This window comes from Eubalaena glacialis, chromosome 15, assembly GCF_028564815.1.
Source record: "Eubalaena glacialis isolate mEubGla1 chromosome 15, mEubGla1.1.hap2.+ XY, whole genome shotgun sequence".
NCBI classification, from domain to species: domain Eukaryota; kingdom Metazoa; phylum Chordata; class Mammalia; order Artiodactyla; family Balaenidae; genus Eubalaena; species Eubalaena glacialis.
Genome location: NC_083730.1, coordinates 1,452,501 through 1,469,743, shown reverse-complemented (window position 1 = coordinate 1,469,743; position 17,243 = coordinate 1,452,501). Strand labels below are relative to the sequence as shown.

The 17,243-nt window shown below is 50.9% G+C and overlaps 1 protein-coding gene and 1 long non-coding RNA gene across 2 annotated transcripts in view; one reads left to right on the top strand and one right to left on the bottom strand.

The window, feature by feature from the left end:
- Positions 1–4,471: 4,471 nt before the first annotated feature.
- LOC133075757 (uncharacterized) lies at positions 4,472–7,460 on the bottom strand. The gene is made up of 3 exons (XR_009697404.1): positions 7,343–7,460; positions 6,352–6,627; positions 4,472–5,627 (listed from the first exon to the last, which is right to left on the bottom strand). It is a non-coding gene; the product is annotated as an uncharacterized LOC133075757 (long non-coding RNA).
- A 675-nt stretch (positions 7,461–8,135) lies between these two features.
- Positions 8,136–17,243, top strand: part of SALL3 (spalt like transcription factor 3) — a 17,775-nt gene continuing 8,667 nt past the window's right edge. The window contains exon 1 of the mRNA XM_061169024.1: positions 8,136–8,268. Within this exon, the coding sequence (XP_061025007.1) occupies positions 8,187–8,268 (82 nt within the window). The 5' untranslated portion in view covers positions 8,136–8,186. The remainder of the gene's footprint in view (positions 8,269–17,243) is intronic.

The following is a 17,243-nucleotide window of genomic DNA, read 5'->3' as shown; positions in this document are numbered from 1 at the left end:
AACAAGCGTTCCCTCTTTGGCATAACTGTCATTAATGCCTTTATTGTTGTTTGCTTTCCTCGCATGCCTAGACCCCCTCTTCCAGCCGGTCATTTTCTCTTTCAACCTCTGAGGATGCCTTTACCTCAACAGCTCTGACCAGGCCCAAGGTCATCGCTGTCCCAGACAGGCCTGCCGCCTGCCCGGGGCCGAGGGCGTGGGGAGCAGAGCTGCCCAGTCCTCGTGGGATGTCTGCAGTGGACAGACTGCAGGCTGCAGCGTCTCCCTGGAGGATTCAAAGGAAAACGTCCTCCGTCCCGAAGAGCCACTCCATTTCTGCCAGGGATGTAGGTGAGCCTAGTTTTATGAAATTGGTGTGTCACCGTGCATGCTGGCTACTTCACCATGTACTGCCCCACTGGCTACTTTAGAGAAGTCTGCAGTTATACACCCAGAAAAGTGAAGAACCCTTTGTTGAGTGAGTAATGGCCCCTTCAACTTTCTATTTTATGAATTCTAATTCAGTAGGATTTCTTAAAGAGCACACACGCACAGCATGCAAACATCTCCAGACTTTCGGAAAATCCACTTCCCGCTCACTGATTAAAATTTTTATAAAAGATTCCTTTTTCCTTAACTTTCTGATTCCAAGAAAATCAGTGTCTTTGGGGTACAGTGTCTCCCTCCACGGAAGGGCAGGGAGCACATCCTTTAATGGAGGAGACTCTGCATCACTCCCCCCATGTCTGATTTCAAACAGAAAAGTCTGGATGAATCAGACATATACGGCTCAAGACGCAGAATACATTATTAAGCAAAACTTGCCAGCAGTGGCCAGCAGTGCAGAGGGAGAAGCAGAGATGTGCAGGTCTGAGGGCTCCCCGGGCACGTGTAAGAGCAGAAGGTCGGTCCTTTCCCAACACGGGTCAGAAAGGCTGAGAGAAACACCCTGTTCCTTGGCTCCATCCACACAGGCCAAGCACAGTCATTAGTGAGGAGGGGGCCCACGTGTCTGGACCAACCTGCTCATTTATTTAGCTCATCAATCCTACTGCACGGTTTGAGTGGGGGACTGTTCGTTCTGCTACCAGGTCGGTTTTCTCTTGCTGTTGATGGTTTTCAGGAGAATGTGGACTGACCCTAATTGTTCCTCTCCCCCATGCCTGACCTTCCGGGACAGCCTGAATGGGTCCGTTCCGTGAAAGGCCCGGTCCGTCCGATCACAGCGCAGACGTCCACCCCGGAACGGGAGCGGACCCGCACTGGCGCTGAGTGGTCTTTGTCGCCAGCACAGCGCTTCGGGGACCTCGAGGAGCCCTCCGCAAGGCCGGCTTCTGCAGAATTTCAGCTCTGCGCTTTTGCAGAGATTGGAGCCAAAGCAAATGACACTTGTGATAATGAGGAAGCTAAGAGCGATGGGAACGGTCACATCAAAGTTGTGCCTGCCTTCCTAAAATGTCTTTGAACACGTTATGGAGAGCGGCTGTGCTTTCCAGCGAGGGCGACGCGGGCGCCGCACGCGTGTTCGCGCGCGGGAACCCGCGCCCCTCCCCCACCGGCCCGCGCCGAATTCGCGGGGTCTCACCCGGGCCCAGGGCGGGGGCCGGGGTGGGGTGGCGCCTGACGCCCAAGCACTCCAGCTTCCCCTGCGAGCCCCCAGCCCGGCGTGCCAGGCGACCGCAGAGACCCCACGCGGAGCCCCGGACGCCCCTCGGGTGGGCCCGACGGCGGACGGGGACAGCGGGCCGCGTCCTCCAAACTGAGTGGCGTCCGGACGACAGGGGACCCTCCGTGCCCCGGCCCTGCCGCCGCGCGGATTAGGAGCCGGGGAGGATGCGGTGGGCTGGCCTCGCTTTTCACATCCCCGCCCCGACTTGGTCCGCGACGTCTGAGGGTTGTCGAAACGCGGGTGGGAAGGATTTGCGGAGGGGTCGAGGGCAGGGGTCCCTCGGAGCCCACTGCAGCGGAGGCCCCGAAGACGGCCGCCCTGGAGACTGAGTGCCTGTAGGCGCGGCCGCCGGGCCCGAGAAGGTGCCAGGAGGCTTCCGCCCGCGTCCTCCCTGTGTCCCCCGCCGCACCCCACGGCCCTCTCCTCCCAACACGCGCCCGAAACTCGGCCTAGACCGGGCCTAGGCGTGCAAGGGCGCCCCCTGGCCCGGGGACCCCCGCGGGCGCCCACGCGCAGACACGCGCGCACTCGCACACCGCCGGGCACGCTCGCGAGCCGCTCGTCCCCGCGTCCGGGCAGCCGGCTGGCGCGGGGGGCGGGGCGGGCTGGGGCGGGGGCAGGAAATGCTGTTAATTGGGGAAATGCACACGAATTGCCCGGACGGACGGCTTTTGATGTGCTCCTCGGGGCGGCGCGGCCCCTCCAAGCCGGCGAGCCCACCCGGCGTGCGCCCCTCGCCGCCCGCGCTCCCGGGAGCGCAGCGCGCCCGAGAGCCAAGGACGCGCGACATTGATCTCGAGCGAGCAGGAGGCGGAGGGTCTCATCCGGTGCCGCCCGTCAGGCAGCTCGCACGGAGCCCTTTTTGTCTCCCTCCACCCCCAATCCCCTGGGCCTCCCGGCTCCCCGATTCCCCCAGGGTGGGTGGGTAGGCCGAGCCCTGCGGAGGGTGGTCACGCTGCCTGCGCGCGTCGTCACGAGCAGAGGCCGCCTGGTCTCGGCCTAATGTATGTACACATATAAATATAGTGTTCGTCCAAATGACATTCCGCTCACTCTCCCTCTGGCCCACCGCCCTCCCCCCTTCTTCTTTTCATCATCAGCAAATAAAGATTAGCTGGGAAGATTATAGAAAGCGTTTTCAGGCTGGTGCTGATCTTTATTCCGGAGGCTTTGTGATGATATTGATGATGATGATGGTCAAGTGGACAGTTTGATTTTTGTGTTTGGAGCTAGTTATAAAGAATCAATATTATATCAAGGGGTAACTTTCGTGATAAAGGACTTTAACCAGTCCGGCTATTCATCATAAGTCTGTAGCAAGCAGATAGGTCAAAAGAAATTATATTGCACTAAAGAGTGAGTCTTCTTATCTCTCCCATACCAGGGGAATAGGGACAAGCCGATCGATACAGTAGCTGCTGTATACTTCTTGCAATTATCAATAGCTGATTTCGCCTTTTGAGGCCTGCATCTAATAATGCAAGCTAATAATAATCGTTTGACCCTCCCTATGGGCAAGGGAGTCAAAGTTTTAGCTGGCCATTATTTATGGAATCATACATGCTGGAGTGCCCCAGCCGGGCCCACATGCAGCCCAGATACGCGGCTCAGTGGTCACAGGAGAAGTACTTTCACATGGCTTGTGTCCCTAAGTGTGAAGACGAATGGCTCCGTGCTGATGTTCCTCTGCGTGTGACATAAAAAGACATGGAATGTTTGCCTGTGATGCCTACATGTGAGGTTGTAAGCCGACCTGTAAAGAACATACAAGACAGCTTCAGAGCACACAGACCTAGATGGATTTATATATTACACACATGGCGCCTATCTATAAAAATATTTAGACATATTTATCTCAACAGCTTTGAAAGCAAAGGGGGTGACAGCAGGAGTTGTGTGCAATGTGGGCAGGGCAGTTAGCTATATGTTGGGTTATTTAAGGAGAGCATTTTATTTTTACGGGGAAAGCAATTTTCAAATGGGTGAGCAAGACGCTCAGAAAAAAAAAATACATATAATTTTTGGCTACACGTTTTCTAGCCCACCCCCCCCAGCCCAAATGTAATAGAAAAGCAACATCTTTATAATTGGCACTTGACATGCTGTTTGCGTTGGGCTGTGGTACACCAAGCACAGATTTCCTATTGATGGAAACATTTATCATCATGATTGCCCCAGAGTGGCAGGTGGTGTTATCAATTACCTCTTCTTACCAATAATAATATTAGTATGGTAATATCTTTGCTCAAGTGAGAACCAATTAGCAGTCACTTGTCACAGCATTAAAGACACAAAATCACGCTGGATTTAATGGTAAGGACCTAAAACAAAAGTTGGGGTGGGGGAGGAACCAGAGACAGGGGAGAGAAGGCCAGTGAGAAGAAGAAAGGAACTTTGATTTGGGAGGGGAAAAAAAGAACGAAAAGAGACAGAAAATAAAGCTCTAACATTTGAATACTCTTCTTGTATAAAGTAGCTGGGGAAATAAGCACATTGTAAATCAAGTGCCAAATGCACCTTATGCAAAACTGTCTTTTGTGGATGAAGAGCCAGGTAGCTTCAACAAACTGGGACGTTAAAATAGAACCAACTCTCCAACATTCCCTTGTCAAATCAATCTTGCAGATAGGCTTTCTGTTTTATCTGAATAAATGATACAAATTAATCAAACATCTATTATACGTTCCACTAATGTAAAATATACAGTATTAATTTGTAAATAATATTATTAAGTAGACAAAATAATAACGTGTCGCCTCCTAAGATGAAAACAACATTGCAAGAGGAAAGCCAATTAACAAATTAGATTTAATTATAGGGAAGAAAAGCAACTTTTGTTTTTGCAAGAGTGTTTAGGTATCACAATATTTTAATAGACAGTGGTCATGTGACGGTAGGGACTTGTGTGTCGCCAGTGCAACTCGGTGTCTGCGCCTCTGATGCACAGCTCCGGGGGTCCTCCAGTCTGGGCGTGACTGGAGGACACATCCTGTACCTCATCTCTGAAGATATTCTGCTTGACACGTTGTCGCCTGGCAATAAACCTATTGTTGGGACTCAAACTTTAGACGCCTATGCTTTCATTAAAACTTGCTGCACTAAATAAAAACAATTAGAAAAGTTTCAGACCTCAGTGGAGGGAGGCGAGGAAGGGAGAACAGGTAACTCAGGAGGTAACTCGCCTTTTATTTTCGGCCTCTACTTTTTTTTTTTTTTTTTTAATCTTATTGATCTTGAACACCCGAATCAATTTTTTAAAAGGTGCGCCACACAATTTACTGATCCGCACCATTCTGGCAGTGGCGGGGAATTTGTGTAGGTGCCCCTTTCACAGCTTCCCTGGCTCTTTCGCCCAAGTCTTTGCTCTACCTTCTCCACGAAATTCCAGCGCGGAGAGCGAGGGAGGCGAGGTGCAGCCCGCACCTTCGGCCAGGCGACCCCACCGCGCGCGCCCTGGGCGGGGACCGCACCCCACGCCGGGCCGGTCGGACCGCGAGCTCCGTGTCCTGCTCCGCGGCCGCTCACTTTGGGGGAGCCACTGCGTCCACCGCAGCGCCGAGCCCAGCCTGCTGTGTCTCCGCACTTACAACGCGCAGCGCGGCTGGCGCGACACCTCTGCAATCTGACGGCTCGCTTCTTACAGATAAAGGGCCGGGGTCTCACTTTCGCCTTCGCTGGAGGGACTTAAGATCCTCCCCACGGCCGCACACCGTAGAAAATGCAGAGCAAGTCGACGGAATGAAGCAGTGGCGTTCAGGAGTCCGGGAAAGCCCTAAGGAAATCGTGCCAGTGTGTCGGAGAGAGAGTGGGGGGCTGGGAGGGGCGGACGAATGGCTTTAGGAACAAAAAAGGTGGGGCCGGTGCGTGCAAAGCGGCCCAAAGAGGAGGAGTCGGTGACACCGGGCCAGGAGGCTGCCGGGGAGCCGGGCTCGGGCTTCCTCTGAGGGGCTTCGGACGCCGCGGGAACCTACGTTTGCTTCTTTTCCCCAAAGTGTCGATTTTTGTAAAAAGAGGGAAAAAAGAGAGAATTAAGCAGGTCACAACAGGCAGTGCACCTTTAACCCGACCCACCGACGATCGTTTCGTGTTCTTTCTCTGCCGGGAAGCAGACATCTACCTCTCCGCTGCGGCGCTGCAACTTCCCCAAACTCTTGTCCGTCCTGTAAATTCTGCAAGAAACTTCCACTCTCTACCACCGCCCTCCCCCACCAACACGCGTCCCTTCCTCTTCCCTCCTCTTCTCTTTGCCACTCTTTTGCCAGGAGAGTTCCTGGCCTGCTCGCCCCAAAACCCTGGCTGCAAACTTTTCACTGCCGAGCGCCTCTGCGCCGGATGCGAGAGCGTCCCCAAAATGCTTGCAGCATTTGCCAAAGTTGACAGCGCACTGGCGATACAGACCTTTCTCCCCACAGCTTAACTATAAAAGCGCTACCGTGGTGTGTGTGTGGGGGGGGGGATAACTCTAGATTTCGAACATCTTTCAGATGTCATTTTTTTCTTTTCCAAAACAAAATTACCTAAGTGAATACGCCTGCCACCAAACAGCAAAACAAAACCGACCTTCAGGGGTTGGTTGGGAGGGGGGGTGGCAAAAGTGGCGGCGGGGTCTCTTTGGAGATGATTCCAACCTGTGTACTTCCTTCCTCTGTATGATTTTCCTGCGCTTTTCCTGGAGCCCAAAGCTGTTGCTTCGTGAAACTTACACAATTAGAGGCGCGCGGGAGAACCGCGGCTGGGTAGCGGGAAGATTCTAGAACGGAAAAGCAGCCCTTGGAGAGCCGGGCGAGCGGCGCAGGGCCGGGGTCCAGCCGGGGCGGGGGGTCCCCACTAGTCAGAGCCCCGCGCCCAGCCACGCAGGGAGATCGCAGCCCTCTGGGCGCCCGGGGCTGTGTGCTCGCCGGCTGTTCCCCGCCAGCACGCGACCCTGGGGGAAGCGCCGGGAGGCCATCTGTGCCAAAGCTTCGTACCAGACAGGGCCACTTGTGAGGACAAAAATAATAAATTTAGGAAATGAAAAAAGACACGCTGGGACGGGGGCACAGGCGCAGGCTCTGCGGCGACGGGGCCTGGAGCACATCCCAGCAGCCGCTCGCGATGGAGGACACGCGCGGGAATGAGCGCGCGGGAGTGGGCGAGGGCGCGTGTGCACGGCTGCGGTGGGGTGCGCGCGCGGGGGCGAGGGCGCGTGCCTGACAACCCGCGAAGCGTGGGTGCGCGTGCGGGGAGCGCGCGGCGCCGACTGCCCGGGGATGTTGGGCCGGTCCGAATGTGCGCTACCCCTCACCTGCCCTCCCCCCACGTCGCCCCCGACAGTCCTAGAACACGGGGGGCCGCGCGCGGGACTTTTGTGGACTTGGAACTTTCAGTAACGCGGTCTCGGGGCACCCTGCGCCCCCTGCCCACGCCACAGGCGCCCCGGGACTGCACCCATCGGACAAGGGAACTGGGGGGGGGGGAAGACACCGGAGCCCTGTCGTCCCCTCCCTTCCCCTGGATTTAAGGAGCCGCTGGCGGCGGGGAGGCCCGGCGGGCGGGCGAAGGGCCGAGGCGGCCCCGGTGGCGGCGGCGGGCGGGGCGGGCGCTCAGGAGTCGAGGGGCCCGGGGGGCGGGCGGGGAGACGGGGGTGGGAGCGGAGGGGAGGGAGGACTAGGGGAGGGGAGGGGAGGAGCCGCTCGGCCCGCGCAGCTTCCGAACCGGAAAGTTGGTCTTGCCGAAGTCCCGCCACCCCGGCGTGCGCACTCCGCTCCGCTCCGGCCGCGAGCCTCCGGGCCGGGCCGGCCGCCGGGGGAGCCCGCGGAGGGGACCCGAGCCCGGAGAGAAGGTCCGGAGAGAGGGGACACCAGAGCCTGAGCGGGGCCGGCGCGCCGAGAGCCGCCGCGGACGAGTGGAGGCGGCCGGCCGGCCCTCCGCGGCCGGAGTGCAGGAGGCTCGGCGCCCGAGCAGCCCGGCGAGACAAAGGCGCCGGCCGGAGCCCTGCCCGCGGCCGCCCGCTCCGGGAGGGGCGCCGGGCGGCGGCGGGGGGGGCGCGGCGCGGGGCGCGGGCGGCGGCGCAGACACTCTATAAAGGAGCGAGCCCGGCGCGCCGGCGGAGAGGCGCCGCGCGGACGCCGCCAAAGTTTGCTGCCTGCGCCCGGGGCCAGGCGGCCGCCGCGGCCCGCGCCGCTCCCGGCCCGCCGGGCTGCACCGGGCGCCGATGAGCGCGGAGCCCGCGATGTGAGGCGGCGCCGGCCGCGCGCCCGGGTCCCGCAGGCGCCGGCCCCTCCTCGCCGCGCGGCCGCTAATTGCGAGCGCGGCCTCATTTGCATAGGCCGCCCGAGTCCGCTGGAGGCCGGCCAATCGGCGCGGCCCTCCGCTAATGGCCATGCATTATTCACCAGCCTAATTGCTCAGCCCCATGCGCGGCCCGCGCAGCCGCCGCCGCCGCCGCCGCCGCCGCCCGCGCCCCGCGCCCCGCGCCCGCCCGGCCGCCCCGCGCCGTCCCCGCTGGCCGCCCCGCTGATGCCGCTGCCCCGCGCGGGGCCCGCGCGCCGCTAGCAGCATGTCTCGGCGCAAGCAGGCCAAGCCCCAGCACCTCAAGTCGGACGAGGAGCTGCCGCCGCTGGACGGGGCTCCCGAGCACGGTGAGGGCCCGCGGACCGCGGCGGCGCCCGGGGGCCTGGGGGGAGCGCGGGCGGCGGGCGCCCCGCACCGGGGAAGTTCCCCGGCTCCCGCGAGCCAGTGTCTGCCGCGCGGCGCTCGGCCCGGGCGGGCCTGCCCGGGGACCCGGTCCTCCACCGGAGCGCGCGGCGCGGAAGTGCGGGAGAAGTAAACTTGGCTCGGCCGCCCGGAGTTGAGCTGCGCACGGAGGCGCCACGGCTCGGGGACCGCTCGGAGTCCGCGCTGCCCGGCGGAGGCCGGCAGGCCGAGCCGGGCGCTGGCGGGAGGGGCCGCGCCGTCGCCTCCGCGCCGCCCCTCGGGCTCCCCGCGCCCGGACGCTGGGGCCGGCCTCGGCGATCGCGGCGTCCCCCGGGCGGGCGCGGCGGCGGAGACGCGTCCGGGGCTCACCCACCACCGGACGCGGGCCGGGGAGGCCGCTGCCGGGACAGCTTTGTTAGGCGCCCGGCTCCCTGGCCGGTGCGCGCTCGGAGCGGGTCCGCCGCCCTGACCCCGGCTGGCCAGCGGCCGCCCCGTGTGCCCGAGGGCCGCGGAGCCCGCGAGGTCCGGGCGAGCCGACAAACCAGTGATCCCATTCCGAGGAGAGTAGGAAGTCGGAGTCGCCTGGCCTTTCCTAATGGCCGCCTTGGGAATTAACCCCGGGGTGAGCTGCGCCGCGGCGCGGGGGGGGTGGTCCTTGCACGCGGTAGGACCCCGGCACGTTTCTGGTGCCTCTCGATTTTCTGGGGCCTCTTCCTGTTCTTTTGGAGGCGCCGCGGGCAACTCTGCAGCCAGCTGGCGGGTAGGAACTTCCTGCCCATCCAGGAGGGAAGGTAGGAGCCACGAAAGTTAGCGCCCGGCGAGGAGCCGGCTGGCCGTGGCCGCGCCCCAGCCCGGGAAGTTAGGGCCCCGGCCGTTCCGGCCTCCCGCTGCCCACGGGTCCCCAGGGGGCGGGAGGGGCGGCCGCGGCGCGATCGCGGGACGCAGGGCGACCCTTCACTGCCCCGGAGCCCGGGCATCGAGTAGTTTGTTCCCTACAAAATAGGCCGGCCAACTTTTTGGATTAAGCTATTATAAGTGGTTTAGAGCAGATACGCGTCTTTTCGCTTTGAGAATTAGCCTGCAGAAAATAAAAGGAGTTGAAGAGTTTAGCGTGCGGTGTCGTAAAGTTTGCAAAAGCCGGTATACGTCCGCATCGGAATGGAGAACGGGAGTAAAGACTTCTTACGCGGCTGGGAATTCAGGAATTAAACAAAATTTGAGAACTCGTGAGGGTCTTTTTGTCGCAGCGGAGGTAAGGGAGTCTTATCTGTGTCGCCTGGTCACCCAAGATTAGAACGGGAGATATGCTAAAAAGAAACGCTTGCATATGGTGGGTAGATTAAGGACAAAGAATCTTTTTGTCATGGAAATGGATTTTTTTTTTGTTTTGTTTACTTCATCACATAGAATTTCTCACACTTGGTTTGTTTTCTATTGCCCTCAATGACTACATGATCAAATGAATGGATTTATTTCTGCCGAATGAGAAAGACAGTCTTTCCTTCAAAAGAACTACATTGCATCCCAGTGAGGAATTTTAAAGCTTTATTATTGTGGCTTCTGAATAGCTTAAAATCGGCTTTCACAGCCGCCCCAAAATGCAACAATGTAAATACTTCTCAGCTTTGTAGGGTCGTTATCAAAATGTGCAATGTCTCCTTTTATTAAAGCATATTTTAATTAATAGAGTAAAACCCCTTGTATTTAACAATTAACAAGCTGAGGCACTGCTATTCATTTTTAATTTCACTTCAGAAATGAGAGCGTGGTGAACCTCCTAGTATAAGCGTGTGGAGGGGTCCAGAGCCCTTATTTGAAAACCTAAGATGGAGTAAATTATTCACAAGTTCTCTTTTGAATTCCCCTTGTTGTTACTGAATTTATTTAGGGGTGAAACATATTCAGGTTTTTTTTACCCACCGTGGGATTAAAGTTTTTGTCAGGCTGTGTTTTTCACAATCATTCAGAGTTGTAATCAAGATATTGCCACAGTTCCTGATCATATTTTGCAACAGGCCAAAAATAGCCTGTCTGGGGGCTGAGCCTTAGTCAAGTAGTGTGTTCCCTCGATTGTTCGGGCAAACTGTTTAAAAAAATAGTTCTTTCTGATTTAATTATTCTGAAGCTGATTGTTCATGGAGCATAAAAGATAGTCTGTTCTCTCTTCACTTAAGGCATGTTCACGTATATATTGCTCTGTTGTACTGATCGTCATCAGGAGAAGAACTAAGTAAAATATTTTTTTTAAAGATAAATGGTTGTGAAAACTAAATTACTCCAACGTGAATCAGATAGTCTCAAAATTATATTTTGTTAAATGCAGTGGAAATAAACAGACTATGCATGAAGTTATAAGTGAGCTAAGTTAGTTTACAGTGTTTTAGAAACGAAGTAAATAACTCCTTTGTATTACTTTGGATGTTACATGTTAATTAAAGCAGTAAATGCCCGCAATAAAATTGAAGGTTCTTGATAATGATATGAAACACAAATATTCTATGCAAAATTTTTAGTATAATATGGGGGGAGGCAGTCACATTAATTTACAGTAAAAGACTTTATTTCTTAAAAAAAGAAGAAATACGACTATTATCTTTCAGGCTTTGGTTTTTAGGCAAGCAGTGAAAAGATAGCTGTCCAAAAGTGCTTCAGTGCTCTCCAAACCTTATGGCAGGAATGAAATATGATGACATATGTAGAATGAGAAAAAGTGATAAAGATTTACGTAAAGTTCTAAAGTTATCCTGTTGTAAAAATGTGTTTTAAGGATGACTGGGACTAAACTTACATTCCCACTAGGTACTATCTTTTAAAATTGCAAATTGTTTCATTCCTGTTTCTGAAAATTTAGAAATAAATGGGATGCAGCTTTAGGATTCAGTTAATTAAATGTATGCCACAATAATGAAATCTTTTGAGCCAGCTGAATATGTTTGTTCTAAAAAAATTAATTAAAACTTCTAATGACGGAACAGCACTTACACTCCTACTAAGAGCTTTAAAAGGTGTATTGTTGCTGTCCTTCACTGGATAAAATACAGCTTAGGAAAGATACATTTTACTGTCGTTAGAAGGAAAATATGTATTTAAGGAGAAACAAAAGGATATTATAATTTAAAGCAGTTTGCCATCCTGTATTTTGTTTGTTTTTATTTTCTGCCAACTCACAGTTACATGGCTATCTTAAAAATCCTTTTAAAGGATCCTGTGATTTAAGACTTTACCAATGGTATTCATAGACCGTGTTTGAATTAAGGGGAAGAAGGCCCCCAGCCCTGGGTGAAGAGATCTTTTCTCTTTTATCTGTCTGTGCATGGTTTGCCTTCAGAGCTCTGGGCACTCACTCACACACTTACAATTCAGCATTCCAAAAGGAAACAATACAGAAGCCACTTTCTGACATCCCTAGGCAGACTGTTTTCTCTTAAACATGAAAGGTAAGGAGTAAGTTAAGCAGGGAGGGAAAGGAAAAGAAGAATTTGTGAACGTTTATTTTTTAAATGACATTTAAAATCCTAACCTATTTTAAAATGCATAATTTGGTGGCCAATAAAAAGCATGCCAATTAATTCTCACCTTACAGAGAAAGAGCTGATTATGTTACAGTTAAGGGATTTTTTTTTTTTAGGCGCATTTAAACTTCCACAATCTACTCATAATGCAAAATTTTTTGATCTGTTTAGAGCCAGAAAATGAAGAAGGTATGGACCAACAGCAGGAATTACTTACCAAGCTGATTATTTTTTGTATACAAGATGATGGCAAAAGCAGGCCAAAGTGGGTCAGATTTCATTTTCAAGTACAATCTCTAAGAGGCTTTGCCATTCACCCCAAGATAGCTCCGAGAACATTTTCTTTTGGGGGGAATTCAGCAAAGATACAACCAAGGTTTCCGTTCTGTGTACTGAACACCAGTTAGAATTTAGCATTCTTAAATGTAAGTATTTTATTTACATGAAATAAAAACCTTCTTAACTGCCAATGAGGTCATGCCCCATCCTTCAATGCTGCAAATAGTTTCAAGAAGGATAATTTTTAAATAATACTTATAATAGGAAGAGGTTTCGTTGGTTTTTTAGTTTTCATTTTCCTTCATGATTTCTTGACCAGTTGCTAGGATACGAACAGCATATCTTAGTCTTGTGAAGATGAGGGCTAATTCTACCACTGGTGGGACAGGTTTGTAATTACAGCATATGTGAAGTTGCCACCCACTTCATATAAAATCAGGCATAAATAAAGTCTATGTAAAAATTGAATGTTTTACTATTACCTTACATTAACTTTTATATTTGAAAAAAAGAGCCCTGTCTTTAGATTTTTCTCTTGTAAGTTGAACACCTTTATGATCTAAACTGCAGTTAACTGTGTGATTCCCAAGCAAATAAGGCAAGTCATATCACAGAAAGTGTGAGATATTAACTGAAATAATAAAATAATGTAATGGGCTCTATTTATGTTAGAGATTAGGATTTGATCTGTTTGTTAAAGGCAAGAATTCTCTGGGCTGAACCATTGTCCACCAAAGAGACCTGAGGCTGCCAGGGTTGCGTCCAGTTCCGTGGTGCCCTCCGTGGGCCTGTCTTTTCCAGTCATCCCAGATTCGTTATGCTTACCATCGGGGACCCCTCCCCTCCTAATTCCCGGGAAGCCTTGGGGCCCACATAGCGTCCAGCCTTGGTGGCCTGGGGTCTGTGAGAAGGAGGGCTTGCAGAGGGCTGGCAGCTTCCGACCCATCTCCGCGAAGGTGGGTGGTTGAGGGTGCTGCTGCGACAGACCTGCTGATTTAACCTTTGCCTGCTCTGCCCTGCCAGGGGTGGCCACTAGATGTCAAGCTCATAATACAATGAGTGCATCTGTGCTGTTGACCTTGGCAACAGGACTCACCAGTGTTCTGTTAAGTGTTAACACTGGCTCTGAGTGCGGACTGGGGACCCACGAGTTTGCTCTGTGCTGCTCGGTTTATCAAATGCCCATCTAGTGCAGCACAAGTGTTTATAGTGCTCAAAGAGGGAGAGAGAACCGTTTTCTTTTGTGTGGCTGTTACATCTTGAACTGTTTAATTAACCCTGCAGGTGCCGTGGCACTTGGTCTTAATTTGCCGTCATTCTTGGTCCTCTTTTCCAGAGTGCCCTCTTCACAGCACCGTTTGGTAATTGACTGAGGGCTCTGCACATGCAGAGCCACTAGCTTCAACCCCCCAGGGCAGGGCTTTTCCTGGATGATTTTTTGCATGTGTGTAAACTTCGCCCGTAGAAATGGAACAGTGTGGTGAGGTGATGACAAATCATGGAAATGATTTAACGACCTAACCCCGAGTGCAAGCGGTCCGATGGTTACAGTTGATTGGCGCCTTGTTCCCGGACACCGTGTAGTCCCTGCTGCTCTGGGGCTGTTTAGACCCAGGTGTTTATACGTCTAAGTGGCTTTGCTTATTTATGTATTTTTATGCACAGTGGATTTGAAAAGTGACGTGTCGAGGCCCGTAGGCACTTCCGCAGAGGCGTGTCGTGGAGTAGCACGTTTAATTTCATGTGTGAGTTTAAACCTCCGCCTCTGAACCGAAAGTGACCCTGCACAGACCTTGTTTTTCCCCCTCCCCGAGCTTTGATGGAAATTGTTTGCATTTGCCGCCGTATTCCAGGTTTGGGCGTTCTCGGTGAGGCACAGTGATATCCGTGTATTCATCGTAAGCGAGATGACAGCGTAACATGTGAGTGAAAGAACTATTGTGCAACCTTGAAGTGTAACAAACATCTTATTATTTGATGCAGCAGATAGTTAAAACAAGTGAACGTTGTGGCCGCTTTCCATCTGCGTGTGTCCATAAAGGAAACAGTGTTTCCCCTCCCTGGTGCTTCACCCCACAGATGAAAAACCGCAAATGTTTTAAACAGAAGACATTTGGCGCCTGTGCCACAGGTGGTCCTTACTTAACAAATTTGAGGCGTGGGCCGCTGAGTCGGCGGAAGCGGCCTGCGGGTCAGTGCGGCTTGGGCGAGGCACGAGCGCCCTCCGCTGTTCCGCTCCGAGCTCACACGCTTGGAGGTCTAGGAAAAGGACAAAATTTTTCTGTTGCGTCTGGAATTTCTTCTACATTGTTAAACACAGTAGGGGTCTCTATTTGTCTCCTCCTGTTTCACAGCTTGGGCTCAGTATGTGATAATTCATCTTTCTTTATGGGATTCAAAGCTATCATAAGGAGTTAAAAAGAATTGATTTGCAAGAAAATAGTGTCTCCTAACAATTTGGGAAAACTTGAAAAATGCTTCCTAGATTTTTAAGGGATGGAAAAGGCACAGGAGAAAGTACGGTTTCCTTTCCTCGAGACCCACGTGGCATTTTCAAGTTACTGATTAAAGTGGAGAAGTTAACATTCCTTTTCCCGTAAGGAACAACGTTTGCTTCTCTTTTCGTTAATTGTAAGGGATTTAAAATGCGTAGCAAAAGTGTGGCAGAGTAAAGGTGAGAGTTTGAGCTTGATCAGCAAAATTATCAGACACCTGTTTACTACTCTTTGTAATTCAGTTACTTATTTACAAGGCACTGCCTCCTGGAAGGAGAGAATAAGAAAGCCTTGCTGAGAACTGCAGTTTGAATTTTTTAAAGAAAGCATCTTGTCTCAAATATTCTTATCTATGTTACAGGGATGCTTTTAACTCGTGGCTTTAAAAGGTCCTCGTGAGTGTAAACATTCTGCCCATCTTCTGCCACGTCGTTTTTATTTGGAAGGCCACATACGCTTTTGCAGGCAGCGAAGATGTGATCCTTGTATAACATGATCCTTGTATATTGTATAGCAGACCAGGAATCGGAGCTGAGAGAGAAATGGGAAGGGGATCCTTTCACACCCAGAGTTATCCTAAGAATAGGGACATTTTTGCTAAACGTTCTCTGCATTTTTTATCAGTGAGAAGGAAAAAAAAACATGTATTTTTAAGACTGCTGTTGAAGCTGTTTTTTGGTTGGAGGCCTCTCTGAAAGGCGATGGCACCCTTTCCCCCTCCTGCAGCCCCGAGAGGCGGCACACTTGCTCAAGAATGTTTGAACGGTGAGGCTTAGAAACCCTGGAAATCTCAGGTATAAATAGCAAGTGTGGGGCTAGCTGTAGAAACTAATCGCACATTTCCTCTCCACCTGAAATAGCTTCCTCTTTTAGCCTCCGTGCTTTTCGCTCCTCCTGACTGCATTCAGGAAGACAGACTCGGCGTTACGTACAGACACCCGGCTCACAGCCATGGCTGGTACATCCTCGGTGTTAGCAAAGTAGAGAGTTCTTTCCAATACATCATCTTCCTCGTATTGATACCCAGCGAATACAGCAAACCTGTGTGGCACTTTCAGAAAGTAACCTCAACCAAATATTCCTGTTAACCAGGAAGGGAAGACTCTTGGTTAAGTTCTGTTACTGGGAGCATTGGCTGGCATTTTTCTTCTCTAGTTCTAAGAGAACCCTGGTGCCCTGTAAGCCCCTGCCTATTTACAGTTTGAAGTCTCTTAGTCATTGACCAGCCAGTATGCAAAAAGTAAATTATTTCGACATTAATGATAATGTTAACAATGCTTGTTTTTCAGTTCCCCCTTTAAGGAAGAAAGAATTTTCCCATTGCATTGGAAATAAATTTCTCAAACCTTGTACTGTGGTTACAGTGGCTCATTGACGTGGTTTTACCTTGAAACAAAAATTTTAAAGCCATATCAATAAATGGATATAATAACTTCTATTTTTAGAATGCAAAAGCCAGTTAAAAATGTAAATTTAATTGAAAGGTAGTTGGATACATTTGAATCCGACATAATACTGGCTTAAAACAATGGCAGGATTAAGGGCTTTAGAAGTTGCATGATAAAATTTGGAGCTGCTGTCAGATCTCTCCTATATGGGTTTTCTAGTTATATAGAAAGCATTTTTTTAAAGATAAATACTTCCAGATGAGCACATCTACACTGTAACATGATGCATGTAATCACTGTAACAAGAACTGCCATCGAAGCAAGTTATAACAACTTATTTTGCATCTCGCTCTCCTGAATGTGGCAGAAGGTCGCTGCTTTCACTCTGGACTCAACTGCAGTCTTGCTGCTTCTAAAGAGCTGTGTCCCTAGTGAAACAGGCTCGTTTTGGTTCTCCCCTACCAACCAATTCAGTTGAAGTGCTTGTTGTTGTTTGAAAACATTCTTAAAATATGCACCCAAAATTTCAATTGCACGCATGACGTATTAGAGGCTTTTCATTTGCATTCATTGTATTCAAGACTGTCTTGTGAAATTTGTGCTTCTCTGTAACTTTTATGGAATGCTAATCCTACTGAGATTATGATAGTGAAACGAGTGGAAATAACAACTGAAGTGATCATGTTATGGTACTTAATAAAGACCCCAGTAAGAAAAATTATAGGTGGTGATTCTAAATTATTTGCCCCCAATAAAAAATCTGAATTGTATTGAAGAATCTTTTTCCTTCGCTAATTGTAGTTTTTAAAATATGTTTTAGTTAAAAGGCAAATTTATTATGAAACTTGGCTTATAAAATCCAACAATTATCTGTTTTGTTAGGTTCATTAACATAATGAACTAACAGGTCCAAAATGCCATTTTCACCCAATTTCCTCCCTTCAATTTTGCTTTCCTTCTTCAATTTTAGAGGAATACAGTGGAAGCTTATTTTACTTTGACAAGAATATCTTCACTGTGTTTAGGTAATTATCAATTTGCATTAAACAAAATGGCTTATTATTTGGTAAATGGTACTTAAATATTATTCTATGCACAGTTTCTGCAATTGAGAAATAATTGTAATTTTGCTAACCTGCCAATGGGAGAAGAAGGAAATTACCTTCCCAACTTCCATGAGTTTGGAGGTGAACGCAAAATACTTAACACATGGAAAAAACCAATAGAAATGTAAAAATTTATCTTT